This window comes from Ictidomys tridecemlineatus, chromosome 6, assembly GCF_052094955.1.
Source record: "Ictidomys tridecemlineatus isolate mIctTri1 chromosome 6, mIctTri1.hap1, whole genome shotgun sequence".
In the NCBI taxonomy this organism is placed as follows: domain Eukaryota; kingdom Metazoa; phylum Chordata; class Mammalia; order Rodentia; family Sciuridae; genus Ictidomys; species Ictidomys tridecemlineatus.
In genome coordinates this window covers 119,051,779-119,078,252 of record NC_135482.1, presented here as the reverse complement: position 1 = coordinate 119,078,252, position 26,474 = coordinate 119,051,779, and the positions used below count along the sequence as shown (strand labels likewise).

Below are 26,474 nucleotides of genomic sequence, written 5' to 3'. Positions count from 1 at the left end.
GGAGGCAGGATTTAGACTTAGGTGGGTTCCAGGCTCTTTGCTGAATGCCAGTTGGGTTAGAGATTTTTAAAGTGCTGTACCTTCAGCACCCAGTACTTGCTGGTCCACACTGGAAGAGTATACCCCAGGAAACTCCCCTGGGTTCCACTCGTATGGTGAGGGTGCCGATTCTTAGTCCCCTACATCACCGCAGACCCCATGTTTCTTGGTTTTGGGTTCCGACTCCAATCTCTCCTGCCCCGCCCTTCTGAGTTCCCTGCCAGATGAGTCTCTCTCTCCAGGCTGGTCCTGCATGCAGTTGGATTGGAGGGGGAGAGGCAGAGCTGGGTGGGTTTCAATGACCAGTTGTCCTCTGTGTAAACCTGTCTCAACGTCTGATTTTCCCCTGGTCACTTGAGCACACTCTGTCACTCAGTGTGTGTTTACTAGGCCTTTATTTTTGAGTCAAACTTGGGTTTGCCAGGGATCAGCTTCCTCAGTTGCGGCCCCTGTGCCACCACTGCAAAATGGTTCCTTCCCTTGTCCTCTGCCTGGTACCTGTAGAGTTGGTGGCTTCTTTTCCTGTTCATGAATATCGTGCAACATGTCCTTCAGATTTGTTGGGCAATGTCCTTGGTCTCTAAATGCTCTGTACCCAGACATGCCTTGGGCCACCCAAAATGTGAGTTTCTTTAATCCCTTTATCCCTCTCCTATGCTCATGGAAGGACCTCTCTGGCCAGGACTTGTGGCCCTGCCAAGGCAGAAGCTGTGCTGCTGGGGAGTTTTTCTTATTTTATTATATCTAACCTCCTATGTCCCTGGTCCGCTTTGAATGTCCAGTTTTAAATTCCAGTAAAGTTCTCCCCTTTTCTGGTTCATCTACCTTGTAGAGAAGCTGCCTGTCTGCTTTCTGGGTTTCACACCAGGGAGCAGCCAGGAACTCAGCCTCCTCTATTCTGCCATCTTGAAAATCTCCCTGATTTCTCCTTCAGTCGATTAATCGCTGATGTATAGGAATACAATTGATTGATGGGTGTTAATTTTATATCCTGCTACTTTGCTGAATTCATTTATGAGTTCTAGAAGTTTTCTGGTGGAGTTTTGGGGGTCCTGTAAATATAGAATCATGTTGTTGGCAAATAGGGATAGTTTGTGTTCTTCTTTTCCACATATGACCTACCTGAACTGAATCAGGTGAAAATATACAATTTAAGCAGAGACATAGAAGGCACCAGCAAAAACCTACCAACTAAGAAAAGCCCAGAACTAGACAGATTCTCAGCTGAGTTCTACAAGACCTTCAAAGAAGAATTAACACCCAAACTCCTCAAATTATTCCATGAAATAGAAAAGAAGGGAACCCTTCCAAACTCATTCTATGAAACTAGTATCACCCTGATACCCCCCCCCCAAAAAAAAACAACACAAGGAAATGAAACTTCAGACCAATATCCCCGATGAACATAGACACAAAAATTCTCAATAAAATTCTGGCAAATCACATGCAAAAACATTAAAAAGGTAGTGCATCATGATCAAGTGGGGTTCATCCCAGGTATGCAGGGTTGGTTTAACATCAGTATATTTAAAGAAAAGAATCATATGATTATTTCAATAGGTGCAGAAAAAGCATTTGGTAAAACACAGCACCTCTTCATGTTGAAAACACTAGAAAAACTAGGGATAATAGGAACATAGCACAACACTGTAAAAGCTGTATATGCTAAGCCTCAAGCCAACATCATTCTAAATGGAGAAAAATTGAAAGCAACTGGAATAAGACAAGGATGTCCTCTTTTCACCACTTTTATTCAACATTGTCCTTGAAACTCTAGCCAGAGCAATTAGAAGAAAGAAATTAAAGGGATATCATTGAGGACATTAAAAAAAAATTCTATCTAGAATGTCTGGTCATTTGTCTAATAATATATTTTGAGTTGTTTGCTTTCAAAAATATATTTTTTTGCAGCAGTTATATTCTAACTGGCTTTTAATAAGCAAGGAATTTCTTATTTATGACAACACTGTTTATGTTTCATTGGAAAATCTAAAATATTGAAAAATTGACCAAAATATGGTGTAAAAGTATTGTTGATCAGTTTTGTTTGAATGTCTCTGCCCCTCGCCTGCCTCTTCTTTGCTGGGAATGGACCTCAGGTCCTTGAGCAGGCTAGGCAAGCAGTACCACTGTGCCATACTTCCAGCCCCAATGACTTTTTGTTTTAAGTATGACTATGGCCACTTTGACACTACATTAAGATGTCTTATAATGTCAACCCCCCCAAATGTATTCTGTTTTCAAAGCACTAGTAGTAATTAGTATTACTAATAATAACATAAAAAATTCTAGAAGAATTGCCGGTGTAATTCCAATAATGATGACTTCACAGTTCTCAAACCAGATCTTCATCTCAGAATTTATACATTACTACAAAGCATGTAGTGTATAATTTCAAAAAAATCTTTAGAGGAACTTAGGATGGAACCACTTTTTCTGTATGATTTCATCAAGTGATCATGTCTGAATCTGAAATAGCTTTTTTTAGGTTTAGGAACTAATCTCTTCCTTTGATATTCCTTTTTATTTGTGGTCTTAGTTTTCTGGGGAGAACTTGGGCTAAAATATACACACGCATGCACGCACACATATACACAATACAACATGCAAAAGTGATCATAGATACAAACCTATAAACAAATTATATATATCTACATGAAAATTTTGGGAAAGAAAATTTTGAAAAATATATATAGAGAGGTACTACCATATCAAGAGTCAGAAGAAATATAAAGCTCCTAAGAACATTTTTTTGGGGGATAGAAATTGACAAAGCTATCCATGGAACTAAATACATGCTAATATATTAACTCAGTTAAGTAGAATGAGTAATTGTTTATTAAACATTATAGCTATCTGTCAGGATGAATATAAAAATGGACTTCATCCTATAATATATGTGAAAATCGGTTAGCAGAGATTAAAAACCAATATCAAAAATATCTGTAAATCTTGGAGTTTATATATGTAATTGAAGGATGGGAAAGAATTCTGTAATACTAAATGAAGGTACTTTAATTTTTTTTTTGAACATTTACATTGTCCAGTACCTCTCTGTATGTCGAAAGTACCAATATAAAATACATGTTCTAGAAGACTTCTTAATGCAAAATAGAATTAATAGACAGTGCCAAGAGTTTTTAGTATTGATTTAAAAAAAAAAGCTGGGAAAATGTGTTCAGTGTGCTAGAAGGCGATATTGCAGCAAAGCCATATGTCCCATGTCTATGACAGTATGTCCAAGAAAAAAAACATGTTAATGTAACAGTGATGCATTATTTGACATAAGTCTGATCGTTAACATCAATGGCTGACATAAGTACTGATCGTTAACATCAATGGCTTGCAGGGATTTGGATAATAAAGAATGTTCCTACTCATTGCTGGTAGAAATGGGAAGTTTAAAAATCCTTTTGGAAAATTATCTACTATCTATTAAAATAAATAATTTATGATTCTCTTGGAAGAGAAAAAGACTATAGGTGGAAACTAAGGAAAGAAGAATGAAGTGTGACTTTTAATACTTAACCAGCATTCAAGGACAGATGCTCATGGATGTTTATTGTGATAAGGAAATAAGTAAATGCTCTTGATGGAGGAATGGCTGAATAAATGGCCGAATATTAGTATAACAGCTCTTAAAAGAATGAATTAGAGGGGCTGCGGTGGTGGCTCAGTGGTGGAGTGCTTGCCTAGCATGCATGAGGCACTGGGTTCGATCCTCGGCACCACATAAAAACGAACTAATGTATCCACCTAAAACTAAAAAGATACATATATAAATAAATAATATTTGAAAAAAAACGAATTAGAACTAAATCATTGACTTGTAAGGATTTTTTTGTACTGTTGTTGAGTAAATAAGCTAAATTCAGAAAATGGCATACTGTCTCATGTTTATGGAATACTGGCAAATATGTATGTAAGTCTGTGTAAGATTATGCAAGTTTGGAAAAAAGAATGGGAGGGCATATAGGTTGTTATTAAAATAACCATGTGTATATCACTTGTGGGTTTTTAAAATTAGATTCTGCATATATTCCATAGAGGAAAATCTGTTTTAAACTAATGAAGCTTAAATTCGGGATATCTGCCATTCCAAGGTCTTAGGAGGGATGATGTAGTGAGTTTACATGGCCATCTCAGTGTAATTTGTGTGGCTATAATAAAATACTACAGACTGGGTAATTTATAATGAATAGAGATTTCTTTGACTTGTGGTTCTGCAGACTGGGAAGTCCAAGATGGAGGGGCTACATCTATGAGGACTTTCTTGCTGTGTGATAACATGGTGGAAGGCATCACTTACTACATTAGTCTATCCATGAGGACAGAGCTCTCATGGCATAATCACCTCTTAATTGTCCATATCTCAACACTGTTGCTCTAGGGATTAGATTTCTAGCACATGAAATTTGGGGGGACACATTCGAATCATAGCAATGGCCAATTGTTTTTCTTCAGATTAATAGAGTTGAACCTGGATTGGGTAAGCATGTTGTCTCTGTTGATGTAGACTCACTTTCTATCAACTTTCTGGGCCTGTTAGGGGACTTGGGAGTGGTGCATTTTGGAGATTTGAGTAAGGAAAAGTTGAGTTGGATATAAGATTTAATTTGGATGTAGGGATGTTTTATGTAGTGTGCACTTTTGTGAACAAGTACATTGTTAAATGTCCCAAGAGTAAGCAGCAGCAGTGCTCCTCCTGCCCACCACGTTGCCTAGAAATGTGATTCAAAGGTATAGTAGCATTGCTAGAAATCTCACAACATCGGTGTGGCATCTTACACTGAAAGTATATGAGTCTTATTAGAGAAACAGTGTTGAAATGTATGGGACCAGAAGCTAGTTTGCAAAAAAAACCTTTCATATTTTATGTTTCATTTATGAAAGAAATTTAAGAGACATTTCTCTGAATTTGACAGCTTTCATAAACATTTAAATGATATTTTTATTGACAAGTTGTGGAGCTTTACCAAAAGATCAGTGAAAAATAATCTATCAATCATAGTTAAAGAATGAATTTTCTATTTTTTTCAATAAAAATTTTACAAAATTGTCATTTAAGAAGCTACTTAAGCAAATAAAAGTGAAAATGCATGTGTGTATGTGTGTGTGTGTGTGTGTGTGTGTATTGTGGAGGGAAGTATTATAATTTATAGCAATATTGTTTTCTGGGGTTTGCAATGTGGTATTTTTCAGCTCTCATGAATTTGTCTTATGTTGTAATATTTTTCATTCTAAACAAACACTCACTTTTGTGCCCTGTTTTGCTTTTGTAATTCTATATTTTTCTCAAGGCCAGATTTGCAAATTTTATGCATATTTTCAGCAAATTACATCCAGTACCCACAAATCTCAATAAACTTTGGACACACACACACACACACACACACACACACACACACACACACGGAGAGTAGTAAATTAAAAGATCACAAAATATTTTAGAATTTCTCCATATGATCTATAGTACTTTGTTTTTATATGAAATGACCACGAGTGAATATACAAGAAACAAGTGCAATAAAGCACCAAATTCTGTGCATGTTAGATTTCATTGGGATGAATCAACAACCATGTATGAGTATAATACTCTAATGAAATAAATATATAAATAAATAAGCACCAGTTCTCTGAGGATTTGTATTAAATAATTACTGAAGACCTTGTCCTGGCTCTGATACCTGCGGCTCCAATGTTGTTCACTTTGAAGAAAGCGCTGCTATTCTGGCTGGCCAGCAGAGGGCACTGTGCTGCTGATTTGGGGTGTGCAGTGAGTTTGAGAGGGTTAAAGAAAACAGATATTTGATGTGATCAGATTAGAGCTCAAAACTTTCTTTTGCAGTCTGTCTGATTCTCTGATTCTGTCTTCCTCTCTGTCACACACATGCAAAATTGAAATGGATGGGTGGATGTACACTTCTGGCAGACATAAATAGGGAAAAGCTTGCTAGAGAAGATGACCCCTTGGGCTGTTGGCTCAAAAGAGGCGAAGGATGTGGTTTGAAGAAAGGAAGAAAGAGAAGTTCTAGGAATTTGGCGAAGGATAAAAGGAAGCGAGAGAACTTAATAAAAGCGACTACTCTTCAGAATACAGTGATTTCCATTTAAAGGGCAAGAGCTCTGCTCTCAATTTCCCTGTGGGTTGAGTTATAGGGCAGAGACTCCTGTGCTGAAAGCCATATTGCTCATCTCAAAGGAAAATCTCAAAGGAATTCATTAAAATTATGTACCCTGAGTGCTTTACTAACGTTGCTTCTTGTTAGACTCTTACAGGGCAAATGAGAACTTCGCCTTCTTTTATCCACAACCTGGGACTCAGTTGTTTCTGTACAAAGAAAGTGATTGTGGGGAGTGACATCAGATATGGGTAGTTACAAGATGTTTTTGTGGTGGGAAGTAGTGGAAGAACAAATTGGGTATTTAGCCTATATTTCATGTTCTAATAAACAGTTCCTTATGTGTGACCGCTCCTAAAATTAGCTAAAAGAACAGACTGTCCCTTAACAGTTATATTTGGATAGTAATTTTTATTTATAATATTAAATTATTATTAAAATAACTCATGTTGGTAGTTAAAATTTCAAGTATTTAGAAGGGCTTAGTGTTAGAAATCAACAGTCTGTAGCCCCGCCTCTGCCATCCTGGTCCTGTTCTCCAAAGGCAACCACTTTGAACTCTTTCTGTGTAACTTTTTAATCCCTCTCTTTGTTTTTTTTGTGGGACCATTTAATGGTTAGATGTTGATTCTCACATCGGTATTGTTAAGTCTCTTTTAATTTTTAGCTTTTTTTTTGTTTTGTTTTACTTTCTGTGAGTTTTTCTCACCTATATTTCCTATTCCTTTTATTGCCTTCTTTTAGTTAGGCGAGAATGCTTCAAATTCCCAGTAGCTCTGTTATTGTTCCTTTTAAGAAGTAGTGTCTTGCGCTTGTTTTATGTGATGTGTCATCGCCTTATAACTGAGGACATTAGCATTTTAAAAAGTATTCCAGAGGAAGGACTCATACACATGGGCGTGTAGAGAGCTATTTTCTGTCTTCCATGGGTTTGAGCATTTGCCCTTGGGAACAGCCCTCTCCCTGGGTGAGCAGCCTGGCGGGTGAGTTTCCCTGCACCCAGCAGAAGGGGACCTGTGGGAGAGCTGCTGAGCTTCTTTTATTAGGTCTTTTGCTTTCAGCCCTTTCTAGATGTCCCCTGTAGTTTCTCCAGACTCTCCACTGATCCCCTGGGTCAGCTCCCTATGTGTGGATTTTAAATACTTTTCTTACGCGTTCTGTCCTTGCCTGAGACTCTATCTATCTTGTCTCCCGTTTGAGGGTCTCCTCGCTCTGTAGTCTGAACCCCCCAACCCCCATACTTATCCCTTACCCTCAGCACACTGAGATTGACCCCTTCTCTGTCCTGCCTGATATGTGACTATGGTGGTTAATTTTATTTTTAAGATTTTATGTATTTATTTTTGTGGTGTGGGAATCAAACCTAGGGCCTTGTGCATGCGAAGCAAGTACACTATATCCCCAGAGTATAGGCTGGGCTGTATCCCCAGCCCTACCTATTTATTTATTTTTGTGGTGCTAGGGATGGAACCCAGGGCCTAGCACATGCTAGCTCTACCTTGGAGCCACACCCCCTATCTCTGAGCTATCCACTCCCTACCTGTGAGTCTCACTGTCAGCCTTGAGGTGGCTAATTTCATGGGTTATCTTGAGTCATGGGGTTTCCAGATAGCTGGTCAAACATTTTTCTTTGTTTCTCTGAGAATAATTCTGAATGAGATTAACATATGAAATGGTACACATAGTGGGGCTGGGGTTGTGGCTCAGAGGCAGAGCGCTTGCCTACCATGCATGAGCACCACATAAAAATAAAGATATTGTGTCCACCTATAACTAAAAGATAAATATTTAAAAAATTAAGAAATGGTAGACATAGTAAGGCAAATCACCTTTTTGCCCAAAGTCTGAGCAGAACAAAAAGGCTGATCCTTCACCAAGTAAGAGAGAATTCCTCCTACCCATGAGCTTTCAAACTGGAGTGCTGGTGTTTTTCCTGTCTTCACACTTCAACTGAAACTGATTCTTCTGCATTTTGAGCCTGTTAGCATTTGGACTAGGGCTATACAATGGAGTCTTCTGGGTCTATGGCTTGCTAGTTTATCCTGCAGGTGTTAGGACTTGTCAGGCTTTTTAATTGTGTGAGCCAATTCTTTATAATAAACCTCTTTGTGTGTTTCTCTTATAGACACATATACACACATACAAATAATCTATATATCATCCCTATATAGAATATATATGTGTGTGTATATATGAGGTGTGTGTGTGTGTGTGTGTGTGTGTGTGTACACATATATGAACAGTTCCTGTTGGTTCTATGTCTCTGGAGGACCCTGAACTAATACAATGATGCTCTTGTTAGAACTGAATTCCTCTTTTAAAGTGGATCAGCATATCTTCTCAGAAAACAATTGTGAAGGTAGAGCTTGTTCTTCCTGATGCTCAGACTGTGGCTCCTTTTCAAGCTACAGCCCCTCTGTGAGCTCCTCTCCTGTAGCAGCTCACACTGAGACAGCATCTAGGAGGCATGCTCCATTTTTTTTTGGCAAAAAGCAGAAAGGAGTCTGTTTTAGAAATAAAAAAAAAATCTCTTTTGCTGATAATTTCATTTCCAGCTTTTAAAACTGTGGCTATATGTTCTTACTTTCCTTTGTGCTATTCTCTGGTGTCCCAGTGGCCAGAAGTAGTAAATGTGTGTCCATTTTGCAACTGTGAATCTTAGGCTAGCTGGACCAGAATCCCACATGTAAAGACTTAGTTGCCTCATGTTTCTATGTTGACTTTCAGCTAGATGATTACATGGGTATTTTCGCTTTATGAAATTTTGAGCTATGGGTTTTCCTATGCATTTTCCTATATTTGCATGATAAACTAACAGGAACACTTCAATTAGAACTATATACGTTTGAATGAAATTTGATTATGATGTGTGAAATTCATAAAAATAAATAACAGCTTACCTCAGATTTTGCCATCTTTATAAACTTGTTTGACTCCTTGAAACATGGAGGACTCACAGATCTTTCTTTCTGCCTAGCCCTCAAGTAAACATTTGTGCTTTCCATACCGGAGATCACTATGTGTCAGTCTCCTCCCCTCCTGCTCTTCTCCAACTTGTGTGCATCCCTTTCTTGCTTTTCCATCAGGATTTGTTCTGTGTTGCAGTCCCTTAACCCTATATGCTTGGGAAGTGCCAGTTCTGGGTCACTAGCTCCCCTCCTCATAACTAGTGCTGCTCAACCTTCCTGCCTGGGAGCAGAGAGGCATGGAGCCCTAGCAAGAGGTGAAAGCCCTTCTGCTTCGATAACCAGTTTCAGAGTTCTGTCCCACCTTATCTGATGGGTAGCATGTCAGCACCTACGACATCCTGAAATCATTCTTTCTGGTAGGATGTACCTCTCTCTCCTTGGAAAGAATATATTAAATTTTTGAATGAAGGGCCAAAGGTTATGTAATTAAATGCAGTATATCATGGTTCAGGTTGAGTATCCCTTATTCAAATGCTTAAGATAGAGGTGTTTCCAATTTCAAAGTTTTTTGGATTTTGGAATATTTGCATTAACTTTATCAGTTGATTATCCCTGATCCAAAAATCTGAAATCCAAAATCCTCCAAAATCCAAAACTTTTTGAGGGTTATGTTGATGCTCAAAAAGTTTCAGATTTTGCAGCATTTCTGAATTTGGGTCTTCCTGTTAGGGATGCTCAATTTGTTAGGATTTGATCCCTTGGTCTGTTTGCTCTTTATTTTGAGACATTGGCAAAATTGAGCCTGAACTGGGATGACCCTTGTCCTTGTTGACCTTTAGCCAGATATTTTTATAACAAATATATGTTGTTTCTTTTTTTTGAAAATAGATTCCTTATTGAAAACGATCCTCATTTGTAATGATCCTCTGAACCTGCAGAGCAAAATAAAGTAAATCTCATTGACTCATTTCTATTCAATTTTATATCATAAAGTTCTCATTTTTCTTGTAAAGCATTTGAGTAAAACCCACTCTTCAGTGCTGTCACATTTAAAGATATTAGCTATAAATAGCCAACGTCTCGCATTTCGAATTGGTTATCCAAGACTTATCCACACTCTATTTGCCTGGCAGAATTCTCAGTGATCAAGATGTTATCTTCTTCTGAGCTCATATTTCTACAGAAGTGTTGAGGTAAAGCATTTCACATCCAGAGTTGTTTCTTGAATAATGCATTGAGTAATAGAACAGATTAGGAAATCAATTGCAACAGGGCACTCACACTATGTAACAGGAATTATAGGGGTAATCTCTGCCTTAGGATCTTATGATCAAAGATGCATTATAAGATAATTAATCAGTAATAAACCCCCTTTTTCTCAATGGATGTGTTTTATAATGAATAGACTAATGGAGCCTATGTGAGCTGTATTAAAGAGCTATAAAGATTTACAGAGTTTATAGTACTGGCCCTGGTTTAATTAGTACATTCTGGAAACAGACTATGAGATAAGGCAGTAGCTGGCATTGTGTCCTACTGTGAACTAAGAAATAGGAATATAACAGGGAGGGAGGAAGAAGGTGTTGGGGAGTGACTTTGGCCAAATTATATTGCTAGATTGTGAGCATGTACGTAACAACAGATCCCATTATTGTGTACAGCTACAATCACCAATTAAAAATGTGGGGAAAAAAAAAGCCCACATTTTTTTCTGGTTACTTGAACAACAACAACAACAACAACAACAAAAGTTGGAAAATAAAATCTTAATGTTCTCAAATGAATTTATTGGCCTTTTATTTATGACTGATGAGATGTCAGGAGTTTAATTAAATCAAGTGAAAATTTCTGGGATGGTGATCATATTCTAACATTCTAACATTGATGGACCCTGTTTATTGGTGGGAATTCTTATATTTGAAGAGATTTACAGAATATGATTTGGGAGGGATGTTTGCCAAAGGAGTCAGTGCTAGATGGGGGAAGGCCCATGGACTTTGCTGTCCACTGAGATGTCCTCTTGGGTGACTCCCAGAGGTGCAGGCGACATTGTCATTCTTAGATGCGGCAGAGGAACACAGAGGAGGACCTTTGCTTTTAGCGGTCTTGCTCTCCTTCTCAATTGTGGTTTTGGTTTTAATGCACTTCTACGGGATAAATGAATTAAGCTATTTATAAAGACATGAGCAACCTTCTTAGGATATTTAATGTAAATCTTCTTATCTTCAACTTGCAGCAATTCAAAATTCCTTGTGGAGTGAATATTTGAGAGGAGAAGAAGAATGGTATCTTACAGGGAGCTGGGTAGAATGCAGGCCTTCCAGAACATGAAGTCAGCATCTGTGGAGAGGTTTAAAAGGGTCGTTTTGCTCTTTCAGCAGATATTGAATATTTCCTGTCTGTTGGGCAGACACAAGAAGTGTTCTTCTGCATGGAGCACAGGAGAATGGGGCGGGGGTGGGGGGGTGGGGGGGTGGCTTCTGGCCGTATTCACATGCTGATGTGGATTTACTATTCACATTCTGAAGAGATATTAAGCCAGTTTAGTTCCGTGTTCCTGGATGCTTGTATTAAGGGGGACTTACACTTTGAGCAGTTAATAAAATCTAGATTTGCCCCTGCTTGTTGTTGACAAGTTGTCAACTTCAGTTTTTCTCATTGCTGGAAAATCAGACTCCAGGATTATGGGTGGGTTCTTGCTTTTCTGCTGCATTCTGGAGTTCAGACTCCTGCAGTTCTTTGTGATTTGTGAAGTCGGGTAGGCCCAGACCCATATTTTTGGCAGGCCCTATTTTCTAATCAGTTGTTTCCCATACTTGCCAAATCCTGGAAGTTGCCAAGAGGAGCATGTGCCACGTAGACAGAAATGATCCAGCCCTGATGAGCAAGACCTCATGGGAGGGGTTTGCAGAATTGATGTAATTGCTAAATCTAGTCCTCTCCTTAGAACCTTCCAGAGGCTTACTATTCCTGGAGGAAAAAAGGCCACACGTGGAGATGAGCTACTAGGACCTCTGTGTGGCCCTGTCTCTTCAGTTCCAGTGCTCTTCCACATGTGTTCACCTACATTGGCCTCCCCACCAGCCCTCCAACAGGAGGAACGTGGGAACTCTCCCTTCTAAGCATTTGGGCACTTGCTGTTCCCTCCCTCTGCAAGCTCTTCCCTGCAACCATGTGGGTCATTCCTGCTTCTTTGCCTCCCTCAGGGTTTAGCTCCAGGACACTTTCTCAGTGAATCACCCTGATGAGGGTATTGAAAGTGCACCCTGGCCCCCAGCTGTATTCTCATTCCAAGCTGTGCTTCCCTCCATGCTACTTATTGCTCTCTATCCTCTCCTGTGCTTCATTCATTTAAAAGAATCGACCTTCTCACTCGTGATGCAGTCTTACTAGGGTGTGATTTTCGACCACTCAGTTCCCTGCAGCATCTCAGAGTCCAGCACAGTGCTTGATGCACATTTGGGGCTCAGCCTATATCTGCTGAATGGGGGTCTAGAGTGCAGCTCAGTGGAACAGCATTTGCCTAGCCTGTCGAGGACTTGAGTTCAGCCAAAAAAAAAAAAAAAAAAAAAATCTGTGAAGGATGGATGGGTAAATAGATGGGTAATGGATTTGTGATGAGTACCGCCATTCTTCCTATCTCCTGGTGGTCTAACAGACATTTAGGGGGAAACTGAGTAAACCTCAGGAAGCGTTCTGTTTCCACAGGGTCATTTCTCCCCAATTCCCAGTCCCTAGCACTTGCCCAATGTCTCACCCTCACATGCAGCCGTGTGTTCCTTGCTGTGAATAGCTGTGCAGGAGTGAGGAGGCTGATTTGTGCATGGGTGGGAATCTTTTTGGGGGTGACTTATTCATGATCCATCAGGGTGAACAAACCAGCCTGGTAGGCAGTGCCTTCATTCGGCAGTTTAACACTCCCTTCTTATTACATTTCCCACCTTATTATCTCTCACAGTGTAAGATCTTGTAGTGTAAGATTCAACTGCTGTACTGAATTCAAACAGGAAATTTTTACCTCTCCAGGAACTGCTCTAAACTCTCAGGACTCATACTGGGGTCCTTGCACCTTGAGCGTTGTCCTTGCTGGGGAGCTGGTTCGTGGCATCTGCAGGGATTCCTAGAACCAACTCCCTCTGTATACCGAGGGACAAATGTATATTTGGGTAATCATTTTATTTTAATGCTACACAGTAACCCTCTCTTGTATGCATTTTCTCTCAATTATATCTATACTTTTAAATTTTTAAAAATACTAAAAATATTTTTTGTAGTTATAGATGGACAGAACGCCTTTATATTATTTGTTTATTTTTATGCAGTGCTAAGGAGTGAACCCAATGCCTCACACATACTAGGCAAGCACTCTGCCACTGAGCTACAGCCCCTTCTCTCAATTATTGATCATGATGATTCTATCTCAGATGAAAACATTTTGTACTTCTAGTAGAGTGAAAGTAAGCGTGCACTTCCCTTCCCCACTTTTGTTTTCCTGTCTCTCCTTCCTCACCAGCTCTCCACCTTCATAATGTGGGTCTGTTAAGCATGCTGAGCCTTTGACTAAAGAGGAAAATGTTCACACCTAGAAGGAGCCATGTGCCAACTGTATGTGTGCATATAGGTGCACATGTTTGTGTGTGTGTGTGTGTGCGCTGTGTAAATGGAGTCTCAAGTTCAAGTGTTGTATTCAAACTATCTTGCAAAACACTTTCTATTATCTTATCTAAGAGTGTGTGAACTTTCCTGCTTCCTTTCCTGCTGATATTGGTTGCTTTATTTCAGTGGTTCAGAATGGCCATCAAGAATGGAAGGTGTTCCATTTGACTTTGTCCTCTAAGCGCTAGTTAAGAAGACTTCCTGTACTGTGAGCTCTCTTGTACAGAAGTTAAGCATGCTTTCCCTACTCTTTGATGTGCCTAATGTTAGCTAGTTTATTCTGACTGGCAGAATTTTTCAATAACATCCCAGTATACTGTTGGGAAGAGGGACTCCATCCATGTAAGCACTTAGAGCTAATTCAGTGATATCTCTTTAAGGGTCGGATTTTTAAAGTTTGAATTGTTTTGAAAATGATCTTCATATATTTTATCATACATCTCGAGCACCTAGGCAGAAGGCCAACAATGATTTTTTTTTTTTTAAGGACAACTGTGATCACTGTGAATCGTGAAATGCCAGGCTGTTGTATCATGGGAAGCTCTTCTCTGAGGTGGTGGCATTGAATGTGACACGGGGCCATTTCTTGATACATTATTTGACCTCAGGCGTTTGTGTTTCTTGAGTTGTCAGCTTTGGTTTTATTTTGTCTTTCTGGGACTAGTTGAAGTCAGATATTAATAATAGTACATGTGCCCCTGGTATGTGCTGTCTCCTGAGCCCTTTGTCCTTCTCTTTTGATGCTTCTAATTTGTTGTGCATTTGGAACCTGCTAGATAATCTTGCTAGAATGTATTTCAGTTAAGGATGGGCTCAGAGTCATGCTTTTAGACAGTGATCTAGGCATCAAATAAGTACTTGACTTTCCTTCTTTTAATTTTTAAGTAGGTACTTGGATAAACCTGTAGGTAGTTTATATACTTATGGTTCATTTTACCTCTTAGGGTCTCAGTTTATAACTTTGGTTTATTTCATTGTTCATTGACCGTATTGTGCTCTGTGGCAGGAACATATTGAGATGAAGTGAACATTCTTACTGCTTCCATAATCTGTTCTGGAGCTAGAGAAATAGATGTAGCCATTTCTCAGTATCTGTGGAGGATTGCTTCCAGGGTCCCCCTCAGATACCAATATCTGTGGATTTGTAAGTCCTTCATATAACATGGCATAGTATTTTCATTGAACCTCCATAACATTTTCCCTTATACTATAAATCATTTCTAGATGACTTACAATATCTAATACAATGAAAGTGCTATGTAAATAACTGTTATACTATAATACCTAGGGAACAATGACAAGGAAAAATGACATGTTCCATACAGATATAACTTTCTTTTTTTGGATATTTTCAATCTGTGGTTGGTTGAATCCATGGATTCAGAACCCGAGGATGCAGAGGTGTACCTTATGAATCAAAGCAGACCTTACATGACAAAGGGATAAACACCACATGGTGGGCTTGAAGAATAAAGAGTCATTATGACTTTGGTCATATTTAATGAGTATATAAGACATGGGAGGATAAGATGGGAAAGACTTTTTAACCGTGGAGAGGCTTGTAAGGTGGAAGGGAGAGGATGTCTCAACTGAAGCAAAATGTGAGCAAAGGTGGACAACTAATGGGTGCATAGAAGGAATGGAATTTGTTTAGGTGTGGTTGCAGCACACAATATCAGTGGTGTGTATCCAGACAGACACGTTGAACTATTAGGTACATGTGTGTACCTAACGTGGCTCATGGCTTCTAGATGGGGGCGGGCAGATGTCCCTGCTTATACTATATGAAAACTAAACAAGCATGTATGTATCAAAGTTTGAACACAAAGATCACCTTGGGAGATGTTCTGATTAGGTGTCCCCTTCTATAAAATACAGGTCTATAGGAGAAGGTCCACACTGCAACTTTCTTGTCCTGAGTTTTGAAACATTATGTTTTTACAAACTGGTTGTAAGGTTTTAAAAACTTTTGTTTTGTTTTTTTTAAAGGATTTTCATGTGTAACTAATGGTAGGATTTTTCTTTGCATTTACAGTACAGCCAAGTACAGTGTGTTGACATTTCTACCTCGATTCTTGTATGAGCAGATTAGAAGAGCTGCTAATGCCTTCTTCCTCTTCATTGCCTTATTGCAGGTAATGCCTTTTAAAAAGTACTTAAAATTTGCATCCTGAATTATATGAAAAAAGGAGATTTTGATAACAGGTTCCTTAACTTGAAAAAGTGTTACAATAGTTGCTTATAGTTTGTTTCCCTAATCTAATCATTGATGGTAGCAACAAATGTGATTTTTGTAGAAGGAGAGACTTCATTTGGTATTGCCTTAAGGATAATTGAGTTAGTAAAAGAGGCATGGAAAAAATGGTTCTTGAGGGGATATATTTTTAACTCTTGTGTTTTAAACACATTAGCAATTGAGTAAAATTAAAAAAAAATATCCAAAATGCATAGCTAGTTTTAAAAATAAAGCAATCTTTTTTTTTTTTGTATAACAGAAATGGAGTAGCACTGTGAAAGAGTGAGCTGTGAGTGCCATATTTTCTTTTATCATGGAGGATTTTAATGTGCTAACTTCCCTTTTGTGGTCTTTTACAGCAAATTCCAGATGTATCTCCAACAGGAAGATATACCACCCTGGTGCCATTCATCATTATTTTAACAATTGCCGGCATCAAAGAGATTGTAGAAGATTTTGTAAGTGTTTGCTTTTTGGATTACAACTGATAATGTAGGTGCTGCTTTGGATGATATGTCCAATACAGGGAATTGGGCAATAGCTGAACCATCCTTTAGACTGGTGATAGTATTTTTTGGGGAGATAACTTGTACTCAGTGTCTTGGATCCATACAGTGGTCCTCCTGCTTCAGCCTCCTGAGTTGCTGGGATGACAAGTGTGTCCTGCCAGCTTGGCCACCAAAGCTGATCTTGAAATTGAGAATTACAGACATGCACCACTGCACCTGGTTCTGCCCCTTATTGTTTGTTATTTCAGTTTTTCATTTGGAACTTTTGAATCTAAGAATCATTTGTTTCTTTCTGTAACAGAAACGACACAAGGCAGACAATGCAGTTAACAAAAAGAAAGCAATAGGTAAGATACCAGAGATTATCATTTTTTTTCCTGCATTGTTGTATGCCTAAGGCCTGCATTTAAGTAAGTAGTTAATGGTACTGAGATAAGTTAGAAAAATAATATTAGCCCTGATAATTAATATTTGAAAAGGACTGTGTATTTTAGAATTTTAGAAAAGGTTGTAATTATCATGAACTAGACTGTGATTATATCCATTGAAGTATTCATGTCCCTGGTTTATACTCTCTCCCTACCTCCCTTTTTCTACTTTTTATTGTTTTGCTATTTTATTGTTGTTGTAATTGTGTGTTTGACATCTGTTTTTTCCTGCTTCTGGGAGGAATATAAGTAGATTTTTTTTTCTTTTTTTTTGGTGAGGAATGAGGGTAGGTACCGGGGATTAAACCAGGGGTGCTTACCTACCGAGCCACATTCCTGGCCCATTTTTGTTTTGGAGACAGCTTCTCCCTAAGTTGCTCAGAACCTCACTAAGTTGTTGAGGCTGGCTTTGAACTTGCACTTTTCCTGCTTCAGCCTCCTGAGCTGCTGTAATTATAGGCATGTGCCACTGCACCTGGCATAAGTAGATTTTACTTACATATAAACATAAATATTTATGTGTTTGCAGAAATGTATGTATGTTACAAAGTATATAGGTTGGGGCTCCATTTCTGGGGGTAATGATGTTATGTTTTTCTGTCAAAGGACACGATATGTTAGAATTAATAAATAGAAGTTTAAAAAGAGCCTTTTGGATTTTTAGGAAGCTGCTTTTATTTGATCGTCACCAATCTTAACTGACTCAGTGTTTATTTTTTTCTTTTCCAGTGCTAAGAAATGGTATGTGGCATACCATTATATGGAAAGAGGTAAAAACTAATTTTAAAGATAATACTGGAAGGTGTTGATTTAGAAATTTGTAGTGAATTGTTCATATTACACAATATAAAGCTTTCATTGAGGTCAGGTAATCTCCATTTTATGTAAGTTTTTCCATTAGGTCTGCAGAGAGCTGATGTGGGTTTCCTCTGTTTCTGGCCCCTTCTAGAATGTACCTGTGAACTTCATTTCTCAAATTTCAAAGCATTTCTAAACCCAATGTGAGAAACATTTTCTGTTGTTCTCTTGACCTAAATTCAAATGTTTAGAGTTGTTGTTTTGTTTTTTTTTAAACTTTGAGATTCTCATTTCTAATTATTATTGGTGAGAAAGAGTTATCACTAAATACAGAGTTTAAGTAGGACACCCTGTGTTTTGGTTCTGAGATGGGGGTAGATGAACATGAACAACGGTTGCTGCTCTTAACTTCATGGAAGTAAGAAATGATTTCTGACCATATTCCTGGAAGCATGACATGGGGAAGTTTCAAGAATGGGGGTCTTTGGTTGTTTGTAATAATGAACAGGAAATATAGAAGAAATCTGGTCTGTTATCTTGATATTTTGTAACTGATAAAATTAGCTTTTTAAGCGAGTCTGTTAAGAGGACCTTCTTAATGGATCAGAGATGTTTCTCAGGGATGCTTCTCATTAGTCCTCTCATTAGTCTCATCAAAGTGGATGATTTCAAGAGAAAACAGCTTTTTAGAAGGGCAACTAAAAATAGTTTTTATTGCTGAACAATTAGCAAACAATGTTTTAAATATGTCCTATGGTCTTATATATCTGAAAAGAGTGACCAGGATATGGTTATTGCAGCCTTCACTTTGGTTTAGTTTACTTTTGCTTACTTTTACAAGATCCACCACCTTTTAAAGAAATTTCCCCTTTATAAAAGTGTTTTTCATAACACCTTCACCTTTGTAGCCATCTAGAGGTCCTGTGCTGTCCACATTCACTGGCCTCCCTGTCATCTACAAGTGAAGTGCGGTAGTTCTTGGTCAAGACATTAGAAATTGTTGACTTTGGGGAGAGAAATGCTGCTAGTGCTGTAGGAAGTCAAGGGTCCCCATGGCCCTGGGGAATTGCCCCTTTATTTTTTTCTTGCCCAGAAAAAGCTCTGTGTTAGTCATCTTTCTATCACTGTGACCAAAATACCTGACAAGAATAACTTAAAGGAGGAAACATTTATTTTGGATTTCAGTCCAGAGTTGGCCGAGTCCATTGTCCTGTGAGGCAGGACATCATGGCACAAAGAGTGTGGTGGAGGCCAGCTGCTCCATTCATCAGAGCCAGAAATCAGAGAGAGGGAAGGGGTGAGGGCTGCGTGGAAGAGGACTGTTCCCGGGCACAGCCTCGGTGACCCACCTTCTCCAGCCGTATCCCACCTGCCTACAATTACTACCCAGTTCGTTCATTCAAATTAGGGTGGATCGATTAGATGACAGCTGTCATAATCCAATCCTTTCACCTCTGAGCATTCCTGCGTTAACACAGGAACTTTTGGGGGACACTTCATATCCAAATCCTAACAGATGTTAATAGTGGCCAGAGTGAAGAGGAATTTGGTTCTGTATTGTCTGGTGTTACTTAAAACAGTGGGAGATGGAAGAATGATGGTCACAGATTTTTGGGTTCAGAAGTTGATGGCCTCGGGGCTGGGGATGTGGCTCAAGCGGTAGCGCGCTCGCCTGGCATGCGTGCGGCCCGGGTTCGATCCTCAGCACCACATACAGACAAAGATGTTGTGTCCGCTGAAAACTAAAAATAAATATTAAAACTAACTAACTAACACACTCTCTCTCTCTCTTAAAAAAAAAAAAAAGAAGTTGATGGCCTCAAAGTTTCCTAAAGCTCATTTTTATTTCCCCACACACTTTTGGGAGAAAAATACCAACAGCAACAACACACCTGTTGAATACCTTGCCACATGCAACTTTATTTCAAATTTAAAATGCATTTTATTTGTTTATAGATCCATTTGCCCAGGAAGAATAGAGCATGGCTCCTGCCCTTGTTGTGCAGTGGCCCACAACACTTGGCCAGCATTCTGTCACCTCAGAGTCTGATCAAATACAGATCTGGCCCCCCTCCAAGATTTTGTGATACACTGGGTTCTAGAATTTGAATTTTTAACAAGTTTATGGGAAGAGGTTGATGGGGATGAAGTGGGGTGCACACTCCAGAACTGGTGTAGTGGAGAGACAGTTGGCATGCTGACTTCTCCAGGGTGTGTGCAGGTGCCTTGGGATCATCTCCAGGGGGCAGTTAATCTGGAGTGATTGGTTCTAGTCAGGCAAGGATTTTCTCAAGAGATGTTCAAGGAAGAGGGTGTGGAGCTGAGTTGTTTGGGAGGACCAGGCACAGCTGTACAACTTAGTATAGTTCAGAGTGAGCATGGGGATATGGGAGAGAACATTGGTGTCCAAAGCAATAACTCTAATCCAAAATGTGTCGAGGCTCAAGCAGCAAGCTCCTGGGGTGGAACTGGACAGGCAGCCTTCGGCTAGATCTCAACAGCTCTGGTCACCACTGAGCGTTTTCTGCCTCCTTCATCAGTAAGAGACTTGAAGAATCCTCTGAGGCTAGAGTGAACTCGGGGGCTTGGGATGGTTTCTTTTCCACTGTATTAAGTCTTTTAGATAGTATCACATATGCAAGGGGCAATCATGTATAAGAATATCAAATAGAAAATCATTTTGAAGCAGATTCCCAGGTAAGTAGTTTCTCATGAACATGAAACTTCTCTCTCTTTCTCTCTCTCTCTCTCTTTTTTTTTTGTGGTGCTAGGGATTGAACCCATGGCCTTGTGCGTGCAAGGCAAGCACTCTACCAACTGAGCTAAATCCCCAGCCCTGAAACTTCTTAATACTTGATTACTAGAAAAAAATATATATTTAAATTTAGAAATAAAGGTGAGAGAAAGCTGTAATTTCCCTTGTCTTTCCCCTTTGAATTAGCGAAAAAAAAGTCTTTAAATTTTTTTTTTTGAAATAAGGACTAATTTTTCTTTCTAGTGTTTTCTCAAATTAATTGGTGCTTCTGATTTTTCTATGTAATTAAGCTGAATAAATTAGTTTTAGTTTTAAAAAGTACTTTAAATTTACATAAATATCCCTTGTTTTTTGTGCTGATGATTATTAAAATAGCTCTGTAGCAGCAATTCTTTAACTTCGCTTTATCTTGGAATATACTTTAATTATATGCCTTTCTTTTGCCTTTAAATTGAATACTAACTTATGTTTTTGAATTTGGTACTAACTGTAAATGCACAGGGTTCTAAAAATTAATTTTTACCATCCTTGTCTATGTTGAACCCAATTAGACTTCCCCTCACACTTTGATAGCAGTTTACAACACTAATAGAACACCTTTCAGAAAACTGTTTCTTCTTTCAATAGTAGTTTTTGTTTTTGCAGTGTTTGGGATTAAACCCAGTCTTTGTACAAGCTAGGCAAATGCTCTATCACTGTGTCACACGCTACCTCCCTGAAAGAAAATAGAATGGGTACTAGCTAGTTTATATAATTTTTCACAAGTATTATATAAGTTTCTAAAAGAATAATGATATGGTTAGAATAGGAAACAGGAAACATTAAGTACCCATTTTGCATTTTGCAATTTTGTAATACTTGGTCTTCTTTTTAGATGTCATAGAGAATTCTAATTCCCTTGACTTTGTCACTGACGATGTCCATTCAGTGACACACATGCTGAGTGGGACTACACTCATATACCAGTTTTGTGCCAGGTGCTGTATATGCCACCTTAGGAGCCAGTGGTATTCTTTTCCCATTTTAGAAGTGAGGGTTCTGGAGCCCTGGGAGGTGAGGCAGCTCGCCACAGTCATAGAACTAGTGTGTGTCTCTGAATTTGGGACTTGCGCCTGTGCTTGCTTGATTGGAAAGCCCACAGTCTTTCTAAGTTGGTGTTTCTTCTGAAATTATTTAAGTGATTTTTAGACACTTACCCAGGAGGCTTTTGGAAGACGAGAGCCTATCCTGGAGTACTAGTTGACAAATAGGTAATTGTAAGAAAATGTAATGTTCATAATTGTTCAGATGCACCTCTTTTCTCCATTTCTTTTTTTCTTTTTCATGAAATGGTGATGCAAGTTGTCCTTCAGTATCCATGAGGATTGGTTCCAGGATGCCCCATAGATACCCCAATCCACTAATGCTCAAGTCTCTGATATAAAATAGTGTATCATTTGCATAGAACACAAGTACATCCTCCCATATACTTTAGATAACCTCCCATATACATCTCTAGATGACCTAGTAAAATGTAGATGCTATGCAAATAGTGTTATACAGTAGTGATTAGGAGATAATGACAAGAAAAATGTATATATTAAGTACAGGCACCCCCCCCACATTTTTGATCCTTAGTTGCTTGAATATAGTGCTGCAGAACCCACAGACTTGGAGGGCTGACTGTGTTCCAGGTTGTGTGGAAGCATTTTCCTTTTGCTGTTGCCAGACATGGTTTAGTTATATAATAACTTTCTTCTTCATTTATTTAACTACCCTGCTCACATTTGTGCTTTCTTTTCTTTTGTGCCTCTCTGTCCTTGTCCCTTTCTGTAGGTGGCAGTGGGAGACATCGTGAAGGTCCTCAATGGACAGTATCTTCCAGCAGACATGGTCCTGTTCTCCTCCAGGTCAGGTGTGCTAGTGGGCACATTTTTTTTTTGAAATGAATATTATCAACAATTAAATATAAAAAACAACAACTGTAGAACTCTCGAGCCATCTTTTCTGTTCTACCCTGTGAATTGCCAGAGTTACTATCCTATTCTCACTATCCTGTTCTCCAGTTAGTACTCTATTGGCTAACTGTAGTTAGAGATTTTGAAGCATTTTGAATTTCAAAATTTTGGATTAGGGATGCAGAATTGTTACAGTCACACAAACATTCCAAAATCCAAAACAATCCAAACTTGGAAAATCTGAAAATCCCAAACATTTTAGATAAAGGATACCCAACCTGTGCTTTTTTTCAATTACCTTCTCTTGCCTTGACCCTTGGTTTTGTTTCTGCCCTTTGTCCTTTTAGGCTTTTTGTGAATTCTTTTTCTTACAGGTTTTGACTTTTTCTTGGCCATTCTGGGGCATTTTCCTCATTGATAAGTACACTGATTCAAGGGCAGTGGAGTGATACATCCTAACACGCAGGGGGCACATATCAGACACTTCAGCACCAGTTTCCTGGTGGGTCAGACAGATAGCAGTCTGCCCAGGCAGAACCCAGTTCTGCCCTTGAACAGGTGTTCACAGAAACACAGGCATTGTCTCAGTGTGGACATGACCTGCGATGATACTTGCTCTTTATTCATCCACAATTCAAGCCCCATTTGCTCAAGTGGCATTACCTTGTTCTCCAGGTAGTTTTATGCTAGAAAGGTGTCATCACTCAGTGACATACATGATGGAACAGTGCAGCTCTTGGCTTGATGAATAAAAGTTCAGAGCAAACATCAGCCAAATACAGTGGTGGTTCTAGCACTTAGAAGTCTGAAGAAGGAGGTGAGACTAGGAGTTTGAGAGCAGCCATGGCAACACAACAAGACTCTTTTTTTTTTCTCTTTCTTTTAGTATATAGCAAAGAGAGAAAGTCAAAATCAGCGTAAAGATAAACTTCCATTCTTGATTTTAAGATTAAATTATATGATGTTTAAAAACTGTTTCTTCTATATTAATGGGTGGCTAGACTTATAGATCCTCATGCTGTATGCATTTTCTATGATTGCAAACAGTGTTTCTTGTATTGGATTTGATCATTCTTTAGGTTTTGAGCCTTAGCATTCGTTTTATGCTAGAGATGAAAAATTTAAAAATAGGGCCTGAGTCCTATGGAGGGAGAAAAACACTGTAAACAGGGGGATTCATGTTTGGCCTTATTCGTAGGAAACAGAGTAACTCTTTAGACATGTTAAAGCTTTAATCACTTGGTAGTTTGGGGTAGGAGTCTTGTCTGTGACCCTCAGATCACTTAGTTTTAATATGGGATGGTTTGTCTGAGCTGACATATCGTCAGGATACTCCATGTGCCTGAGTGTGCACTTTGTGCTGAATAGCCTGCTCAACACAAAGTGTCATTTAATCTTTCCAACTACCCTGGATATCCTTCATTCATGCATGGGACAATCAAGACATAGAGAGATTAAACCACTTGCCAAGACCATATAGCTCCTCGAAGTAGCACTAGGGGACTTTAATTTAGCTAGTGAGTTGCAGAGTCCATTCTTTTAGCCATTAACTATGCCAGCTAACCTAAACCAGAAGGTTAGAAATAAGAGTTTTATCTGCCACACTTATTTTAATTCTTTGGATGCTGTCCTTAAAATTAGGTATGAAGAGGTGAATTTGGTGTCAACATACTTTATATACAAACAGAGATATGGTAAATTGTGGTATAAAGGTGTATTAAGAATTGTAATGCAAAAAAAAATATAAGAGAGCTCATGTATAATGGCATAATTTGGTGTGAACATACTTTATATACAGAGTTAAGAAAAATTGATGAATAAAAGTTCAGAGCAAAAATTGATGAATAAAAGTTCAGAGCAGAGATCAGCCAAATACAGTGGTATTCACAGTGCTGTGAATGGATAATTATGATTATAATGCATTCCACTAGTTTCATGTATGTAAGAAAAAAAAATAAACAAAAAATTAGGTATTGGATTAAATAGTTACCTTTTGACCCAGTAGAAAGTATAGGGAAGCAAAAAGGTTTGTCAAGTTTATGCCTTGATTCCCTAACTTCTGTGACTGTCATTTTCCTCAAAAGGTGTGTTTGTTCTGGCCACTTCTTTTGATCAGGTGTAGGCCCAGCCTCAGCTTTTAAGAATTCCCCTAGCCCAGTGATTGGGTCTTGCTTGGGGCATCATGTGTTTTTGATATGACATCCTTTCCTTCTCATTGAATTTCAGTCATTTCTGTCTTCTTGAGGCCAGGGGGTCCTTTTGTGGTGCCTGCGAGAGTGGATTATTTGGGCAAACAACTTTGTATTGCTGTTGAGCCCCAAAGATGGAGAGCGTGTCTTCTTTTATCACCAATCACTACTACTAGCGTGGTTGTTTATAACAATGTGTTTTGAAGGACTCATCAGCAGACATGGTTTCCATAATAGTTGATGAGCTATGAATCTAGGGAGATGATGTTACTAAATGTGGCCCTCTTTTTCCTTTTTCTCTCCTTAGTGAACCTCAGGCAATGTGTTATGTCGAAACAGCTAATCTAGATGGGGAGACGAACCTTAAAATACGTCAGGTAAAGTTACCTTTATAACTCATGTTATAGATGTTCAAGTTACAGTTGGTCCTAAAGGTACCAGTCATTGTCTTTTGTGGAGAAGTTGTTCAGCTGCCAAAGGACAGGCCTTCACCCTAATGAAATCTATGGAAATAATGTGTCTTTAATTATAAGGGGAATTTTTTGAGAGGGACCGAGAAAAAGTGGACTTTGTTAAATTGTAGGTCGTGGAGGGAGGGTATCATGTTTTCCTTTGTATCTTACTGGCCTCTCTATCTGTGATGCTGAAGAGAGGGGACATCCTCAGCCAGATTGATCTGGGTGATGGAAAGAACAGCAACTCTAGTGGACAAATGGAGTAGACAGGCCCTGGGTATCTCAATTTACATTGTGTTGAAATCGAGATTCTAATTCTGGAGAGTGGTATATTATACCCCCAGTTTTCATGTCTTAAATAAAATTATTCTCTCCATACATTTTATTCTAGCATGAGAAATAATATTTAATGTATTATTGACACCTTTTCTGCTGACTAAAGTTTAATTCAATAATTCTGTCCACAGATCTTTCTTTTCTCCATAGATTTAGACATTCTCTTTTCTATTTGGAACTAATGAAGTTTATTATACTATTCTGTTCTTTTATGTATGTTTGGAAATGTTCAGAATAAAATGTTTTAAAAATCAAAAAAGAATTAGCAAGTGCTAGGCAGTGTAAGATATTGAAGGGGATACTTTATTCTATTTTCTTGACCAGTGTTAGAACGCTTTCTAAAAGTCATTTCAATATGTTATTATTTAAGCATAAATGTTTCCAGCACTGGTGGAATCTTCACCTTCTGCTAAACTGAAATCTTTTGCATGAGGTTGTTGTGGCAAAAGCTGCCAGCTATCAGTAAGGATTTTGAGGGGCTGATATTTGCTTTATTCAATAATTGCACTGTAGATGGCTGGTTATATCCTTATGATTGACAGAATGCTGAATGTTGTCCCTTAAACATGGAAAAGAGTGTTCACTTTTGTCTTTTGATTTAAATTTTAGGGTTTGAGTCAAACTGCTGACATGCAGACGAGGGAGGTGTTGATGAAATTGACAGGAACCATAGAATCTGAGGGGCCTAATCGTCACCTCTATGACTTCACCGGTACCTTGCACTTAGATGGGCAAAGGTGTCAACTTTCTTTATTATATTATTATTATTATTAATAATGTGACTAAGAGTTACTGAAGCTTTGGAAAAGTTGTTTGTTTCCTAGTCTCCTAATATTTGAAAACTATAAGATTTCTCCATATTTAGCTTAATTCTTAGGCAAACTCTCTACCAAGTGAGCTACAACCCCAGCCCCAACTGAGCTTTTCTTGAAAAACTATTTCAACATCAGTTTAAAACTTCCCTTCCATTTAAACAAAAGTGATTTTTAAAAATAACTTTATTTATTTATTTATTTTTTATGTGGTGCTAAGGATCGAACCCAGCACCTTGAAAGTGCCAGGCAAGTGCTCTATACTGAGCTACAACCCCATTCCCCAAGAAGTG

At 38.6% G+C, this 26,474-nt stretch overlaps 1 protein-coding gene across 5 annotated transcripts in view; it reads left to right on the top strand.

The window, feature by feature from the left end:
* The window catches only part of Atp8a2 (ATPase phospholipid transporting 8A2), a 639,008-nt gene that overhangs the window by 162,568 nt on the left and 449,966 nt on the right, over positions 1–26,474 (top strand). For all 5 annotated transcript variants that reach the window (XM_078015676.1, XM_078015677.1, XM_005337571.5 and 2 more), the window contains 7 exons: positions 15,762–15,861; positions 16,322–16,420; positions 16,773–16,818; positions 17,629–17,669; positions 22,268–22,341; positions 24,886–24,955; positions 25,979–26,106. In XM_078015676.1, the coding sequence (XP_077871802.1) occupies positions 15,762–15,861; positions 16,322–16,420; positions 16,773–16,818; positions 17,629–17,669; positions 22,268–22,341; positions 24,886–24,955; positions 25,979–26,106 (558 nt within the window). The remainder of the gene's footprint in view (positions 1–15,761; positions 15,862–16,321; positions 16,421–16,772; positions 16,819–17,628; positions 17,670–22,267; positions 22,342–24,885; positions 24,956–25,978; positions 26,107–26,474) is intronic.